Raw genomic sequence first — 7,159 nt, 5'->3', positions numbered from 1 at the left:
ATGGCTCCAGTCTCAGACGAAGCGGTTGTTACTTGAAAATGAAGTGAGAAGCACTCCCGGCCTTTTCGCGGAATTCTGACTTTGGGGCGTTCCGTCTTGTTCCCGTAAATGGCAACATGGCACAACCTGCTCCTCAGTCAAGAACACGCACTTAATGTGCATTCGGTGGTGGAATTCTCCACCCTTTCAAGGGACAGTTATTAAAATCGACGCATATCTGCATATTAAGGCAGAGTCAGGAACATGGTGCTGAGGTCGAATATTAACTACAACTTGATTATATATATCTGAACATGTTAGGAGGATAAAATGCCCTTTTCCTCATTCCAGTTTTATGGTTAATAACCGACACAACCAGAGTCACATCATCAGCTGTCAAAGAATTTTGACAGCAGTTCATGATGGAACTTTCTTACTGCTCTGCTTGCATTGGAAAAAATGCCGAGCAGTTCTGAGATGGTGTTTTGTGGTACCGTTCCGAGTCTACGAAGCGAGCTAAAGGATATAACAGCAAACATAGCCTTTACAAATTTTTGCCTTCTTTCTCTGAGATTGCATGAGTGCGAATTCCATCTGTACCGAACTACTGCTGCTCATTTCTGACTGTGGGCATTAACATACGGAGCGGAATAGGATCTGATTGTCCCTTTTTTGTATTCCCTGTTAACATATGTTACCTTCGTTAGCTAGTGACTACAGGAATCGCTGCTATAAATCAACGCCCGTAGCCGCTGTTTTTGTACCGCGGCATCTCCACTCATGTGATAACCTGTAACCTCATGTCCGCTCATGTGATAACCTGTAACCTCATGTCCGCTTTTAGTATCCCAAGCTGTTTTACGCACAAAGACGACGTTAAAAGATGGCGTTCGTCATCTCAATGAATTTAGCTATTTACAGGCCTATGGTTATACTCAATTGCTGACATACAAAATATACAGGCTGCCAGAAGAAACATCTTTTACTTTATTTAAACAAACGATTGTAGGACTCAATTACAAAGTGAATTTTTGTTGTAATGTAAATATTGTTAAAGTTCTACTTTTCGGGATCCGCTCGCCAATAGAAAGGAAACAATCATAGAACGTTGCTGTCCCCGACCACAAGTAACACCACGCACCCAGCCTGCCGGCTCTCTCTTACGCACAGCCCGATTTCTGGATGCTTCGCTTCAGTGGAGACCCGAGAGACTGGTGTGTCACCCCGCAAGTGTACTCTTCGTGTGAGTTCCACTCCGAGGCGGTCAGGGTGAGGTAACTGCTGAGGCTGTAGGTCTGGTCGCTATTCTGGACGGTTCGAGTTGTCAGGACACCAGCCTTCACGGTTTTGCCGTCCATTTCCCAGGAAACCTCCGCCGATCTAGGGGAAAAGTTATTGACCAGACACACCAGAGTCGCCTTCTGTCCTTCACTGATCTGTTTTGACGCGGGTGGAAGAAGAGTAATCGAAGGACGGGTCAGTTTTCCACCTGGAATGAAATAAAATGTCCATATTAAAGAACGATAACAAATCGTGTGTGAATCAATTAATACTTAGTGACGTAGTGACTCAGATGGCAAGTTGCGGTTCAAGTTCAACACCAACGACGAGCGGAAAAAGTGGACAGACTTTGTACAACGGTGCCGAATGCGTGTTAAGCAATCGGCAATAGGTCGGTGCGGTGACTGGAAACGACCGGTGAGGTTATTTTCAAGAGCATCAGGACTCAAAAATATCGCAATTACATTGCCGCAATGCAATTACTCCCGTGCTAGAATAGGCTGCGCAGTTCCAATTATAGTTCGATTATTTCTTTTGTCCATAAATGCTCATATATCTGAGGGTGATTTATTTTATCCGTTGCAGAGCGTCTACCTCGCGGTCTTCACAGAGAGATGTCATGCTCTAAATGCGTGACTATGCAAGAAGACTGAGGATCGCTCTGCTGCATGGGTTTTAAACAAATCACCCAGGATACCTGAGTAAACATGGAGCGCTACTCGCACACTTCCAAATTCTAGCGGCATCTTCTCCACTTTCCACCTTCAGCTTTCTCCGCATCCAATGCGATGAAGGCAGAAATGGAGACTTTCATACAATCTCCCTCTGCTGTGCAGTCCTGAGTTATGAGCCACTGATGCAATAACTGATCCATAAACACATTTACTACTCTAAGGCGATCAATACTCTATGGAAATACGAGCCACACACTGGAGTCACAGAATTATGCAACAAGAAAACAAGTTCTTCGTCGATGCCGAATAAGGCGTCTTCTTCAGCTGGACCCATTCACCTGCATTTGCTCCGTATCTCTTTGAACATTACCTCTCCGTGTACATCTCTAAACGTATTTTAAACTTAATAACAGTTGCAACACCTGACAGGTGTTTCGTCTGGCACGTGTTGCCATATAACCACCCACTTTGTGGAAATAAATATAACCTTCAATTTTCCTCCATCTCCCTAAATCCATGCCCTCCAGTTTTAAGAACCGTGACAATTGGGAATAGACTTTGACCAAAGAGAATCTGGTGCGTTCCCGGCGTATATGCCGAAAAAACACTTCTCGGGTTTCCTGCCAGGTACAGTGATCTATTTTAACCGACGCTTCGATGACAGACTCCACCTTCATGATAAAGATGGCAGAGTTTGTCATCGAAACGTCGGTTAAAAGTGATACACGTACCCGTCTGGAAGCCCGAGAGGGGTTAATTATAGACTTTGACCATTCATCCTAATGTCACCCTTCAGCCTCTATGCGTTCAAAGAAAAGCAATCCCAGTTTATCCCAGCCGTTCATTATAATCCACGATGTCCCTTCCATGTGGTCAACTACGGCCCTACCCATGTCATTTGCTTTGGTCGCCTTTTCAAAACAGCCAAGAAAATTTCGGAGACGTGATTTCTCACACACAAAATCATGGTGACTATTCCTAATCTCTTGCCTTTCCAAATGTTTCTAGAGCTTGTCTCGCAGAATCGCCTGTAGTACCCCTCGACTAATGTTAGGCTCGTCAACCTGTAGTTCCTTAGTTTATCCTTGCAGTCTCTCAAGTAAAAATGATACATTAGCCAAACTTTAGATTTCCAAGAACTTGCGTGTGGCTAACAAAGATACAAAAGTCTCGGCAAAGATCCCCGCAAATTGTTCCCAAGCTTGCTACACATTTGGGGATATAGAGAGCAAGTCCTCGAGATTTATCAACTGTTACTCTCCTCAAAAATCCCAACAGCCCATTTTACATAATATCATTATGCTTCAGGGCATCGCATTGTTTGTCTCTGAATTTCCTAGCTTCTGTGACTTTTCCACTGTAAAGTAGATTGGAAGTATCGATTTCATTCCACGTCAGTCTCCTGAGGCTCCACACATCCTCTATCAAACTAATCCTTACGTGGACCTTTTCTCTCCCTCGCTGCTCTTAATATATTCAAAGAATCTCTTCGGATCAACTTATCTGCTAAGGATATGTCCACAATTGTTCCTACCTTCTTCATCAACTGAATTGCAAAATTCCATTTAATGTGTGTTGTTTGAATTTCCAGCATCTGCAGATTTCCTCGTGTTTGCCCCAAAACTCCTTATTCTCTCAACAGATTTTGCTTGATCCCAATTAGCTCTACATCACATTTTCTGTATCCTGAGCAGAACCTCTGTACATTTCCATCAGGAAGCGCTCCTCAATCCTACCTACCTTGCCGTTAACTCTGACAGAAACATATTTGCCCTGAATTCTCTGCATCACACTTTCAAAAGCTTCCGACTTGCCAAACGTCACTGCACCTGCTAACAGCTTCTCCGAATCAATCCTTGAGAGTTCTGGTCTAATCCCATCAAATTTTGCTTTATTCCAATTTAGGCTCCAACTTGCGAACTAATCCTATTTGTTTTTCAAAACTTCCTTAAAAACTAATAGATTTATGATGACTGGAACCAAAACACCCATTCAATCGCTTGCCAAGCCTCATGTCCTAAATAGAGATTGATCCTGAGGCTGGAGATGAAACAGTGGATCTCTTTAACTAAATTCTATATATTGTTCCATGGTACGGTTCTACTGCAAAATTCCCATAACCTGTTGAGGGTTAATACGAACGGATAGGCAGTGTAGGAGCTTTTTTTCTATCTAACTCATGATGTCCTGGCCTTGCCACTGTTTATCGCGATATTGTAAGTGAAATCAATTTGTTTTTAACTCATCATACTCATACCCTTGAAGGGTTTGAAAGGAGAACGTACGGGAATGAATTTTACTATCGCAAACCCAGCGAGATAATAACGGAATGAAGTCAATTAGCTTAACTCTGTGTTTAATTCATGTACTAACTTCTTTCGTGTCGCATGAAACATTTTCAGCAACGTACACAATTCGGTCAAATATTCCCAGGTCAGAAACGGTCCAGTATAGAAAAAGTAACCTGAACCCTGCAGCATCGATTACTTGAGGAACCCATTCTGATCATACAGAGCAGAGGGAGGAGCTACCAGCCATGTAAACTCAATGCAGCAGTTAATGTGCATAGAAATAGCCCAAATCAGGTCATTTGCGCTTTCAAGATAACTGCAGAATGATTGCTACAAATACAAATTAGGTTACTGCCAACCATTTAATCTTGTTGCCGGTTATGCTCATTAACGTTACTGTAAAAACAAAGAGAATTCGCAGCATGTAAGCTTTTCAGTGTTTGCAGTGTTCATGCAATCTATGGTAGGGTTATAGAAAGCTCCGTGAAAAGTCAATCGTTTTTGGGTTCATCATCCTAATACATGATTGCAATTGTTCACTTCAAACCGTTTTGTAACAACGATGTTCTTATTTCCACTAGCGCTCTGGGTTAAAATATGGCTGTTGTTTTCGTATCTGATGTTACGTTAAGGTGGCTATAGATGGAACTAAGTTTCAAGCAATAAATCCCAGTAGACTTAAGTTTAGAAAATAACGAAAGCATGCTGGTGATAGATTATTCCAAAAGAGTTCTGCTTCTATTCTATTGTTCGAATTAGTTCATTGACTCCCTTTCTCATGTAAAAATCTGATGCAACGAGGACGTGAATTTCTAGCGTTCGAAACTAATCCTTAAATTCTGTGTTGGTTTGGGAGATTTGGGGGAGATTCTGGTTATCAGACTCAAATTCTCGGTCCAAAAGGAATTGAGAGATATTTCCTTATCACAGGGTCCCTCCAGTGTTATAACTACAATAGCGCATACACAAACCACTGGAGGAACTCGGCAGACCATGCAGCAACTATTCTAACCGTTCCTTTCAATTTCTTTGAGTCAAACAGGCTCTTCTTTCCACCCCCCCCCCCCCAAGTGACACAGGTTTACAGAATTTGGCCTCATATGCTTTAAAGAATAAGTGAACCCCTAAATAGGACAATAACACTCATGGATCAAATATTTTAACTAAAATTACTTTTCCTGCTAATACCTCCTCACGTCTCTAAGTTAAATATTTCGTAATTTACCATGTGCGATGTTTTGCCTATTAGTGAAAGCTGGGAATTATTCTCTCTGTTTACTCCTTTTGCATGAACCGTGAGACGAATAAAAGTTGTAGCTTTTACGTCCAGAATGCTGCTGAATGCGGGCAAACGCATGATCGGCGTTATGTGCAAAGCTGTTATGACGCGGGCAATGACCATGATTGCTCTTGGCAAATATTTCTACAGAAGTAGTCTGCCATTGCCTTCTTCTTGGCAGTGCCTTCACAAGCCATTATCAATACACTTCAGAGATCAGCTGTCTGGCGTCAGTGGTCGCATAATCAGAAATTCTGATTGTACGTCCATGCACCACTTGCTCACATGGTTTCAAGTAACCCTGATCAGGGAGCTGAGACGGTAATATACCTTGCTCAAGGGTAACATGCAGGCTACATAGGGAAGCAACGTATTATACCTCCACTGGTAGAGATGTATCTCCACCCTACCACCCAAATACAATCACAAAATAGATTAAATTCCATTTTTAAAGTGCCATCTTCACATAATTGTTGCAGCTATAATCCAATTGACTTTTAAAAATTAGATCAATAAAATGATAAAGAAATTCAACTGCACAAAATACAATAAGCGCTGCTTACCTGTTACAGTTAACTGGGTGCCTCCGCCGAAGTGCAACGCGTCTGATTTCCACCAGCCACAGTAGTAATCGGCGTCGTCCTCCAGTTGAACATTGCTAATAGTTAAAAATGCGGCGTTACTCGAAGACTGAGACCTTCCAGAGAATCTATCGGGAATGCCAGTACCCTTTGAGTCCCGGTTGAGATCATGATAGAGGAGAAATCGGGGAGCGCCATCAGGTTTCTGCTGATACCATGCTATATCAGAATTTCCCAAGCTGGTGCCCGACACTCTACAGCCGATCTTCACAGTTCCTCTCGGCTGAACGGACAACGATCCCTCCTGATTTAATGTGATCTCTGCATTTGAATCTAGAAAAATAAAACAATATGTGATGGCAGACTTCATGTGATTAATTATCTGCAACATAAAAGCGCTCTAAAAATCCAAATAACTGTTCTTAGATACTTACAGGCTACGCAAATTATCAAGATGACTCCCACCCTCCCGGACATGGTGAATTCGGATGAGTTCTGCAAAGTGCACGGTTTGCAAACAGAGTATAACGCTGGCCGGCTCTCCTTGCCTTATCAGTGCAACGAAGAGGACCACGTGATTATGTGCTCTACATTTATGCAAATTAACGCTGAGATTCCGAGACTGAATGGAGCAGCTGTGTTCAGGTTGCCATCTCGTAAGATTTCCCAGCTCGAAATGGCGACATTGACGAACTATCCGATAGTGATTTTGCACGTTATACGTGTTCACAAATTTTTATCTGTAACCGCATAAACGTCGCAGTATCTGTCAGTTAATCTGTCTAAATGTTTAACCTTCCCTTTACACGTATCAGAAATCAGAAAATCAATCACCTTACTAACCTTGCAACAAACCCGATACTCTTCAATAAAGAAACCTATCCATGAGTTTCAGCTATGTGTACCGTGCATCGTGATCATGCGTGATCCTCACAATTAGTAGATTTTTAATGAAAACTCCAAAAATCCTTGAATATCTCGGTTACTTTGAGATGTATCCAAGCGCCACGAGTAAGCGAGAAATTAACAGAATAAATCAAAAGTGTACGACCTGCTAAAAATGCTATATTCGGT

The 7,159-nt window shown here is 42.2% G+C and overlaps 1 protein-coding gene across 1 annotated transcript; it reads right to left on the bottom strand.

Annotated features, from left to right (window-relative positions):
- Positions 1 to 943: 943 nt before the first annotated feature.
- On the bottom strand, positions 944 to 6,623 carry LOC132401207 (immunoglobulin lambda-1 light chain-like). The gene is made up of 3 exons (XM_059983194.1): positions 6,520 to 6,623; positions 6,068 to 6,418; positions 944 to 1,468 (listed from the first exon to the last, which is right to left on the bottom strand). The coding sequence occupies exons 1-3, from the start codon at positions 6,560 to 6,562 to the stop codon at positions 1,140 to 1,142; spliced, it is 723 nt and encodes a 240-aa protein (XP_059839177.1). The 5' UTR covers positions 6,563 to 6,623; the 3' UTR covers positions 944 to 1,139.
- Positions 6,624 to 7,159: the final 536 nt, after the last annotated feature.

This window comes from Hypanus sabinus, chromosome 10 (assembly GCF_030144855.1).
Source record: "Hypanus sabinus isolate sHypSab1 chromosome 10, sHypSab1.hap1, whole genome shotgun sequence".
NCBI lineage: Eukaryota > Metazoa > Chordata > Chondrichthyes > Myliobatiformes > Dasyatidae > Hypanus > Hypanus sabinus.
The sequence above is the reverse complement of the archived record's forward strand: the minus strand, read 5'-3'. Positions and strand labels throughout refer to the sequence as shown.

Bases quoted from the DNA above. Each gene is read 5' to 3' on its own strand.
- LOC132401207 (XM_059983194.1), bottom strand. From the start codon at position 6,562: ATGTCCGGGAGGGTGGGAGTCATCTTGATAATTTGCGTAGCCT. The intron at 6,419-6,519 runs GTAAGTATCTAA...TTATTTTTCTAG, and splicing joins CTTGATAATTTGCGTAGCCT to ATTCAAATGCAGAGATCACA. The intron at 1,469-6,067 runs GTAAGCAGCGCT...ATTTCATTCCAG, and splicing joins CACCCAGTTAACTGTAACAG to GTGGAAAACTGACCCGTCCT.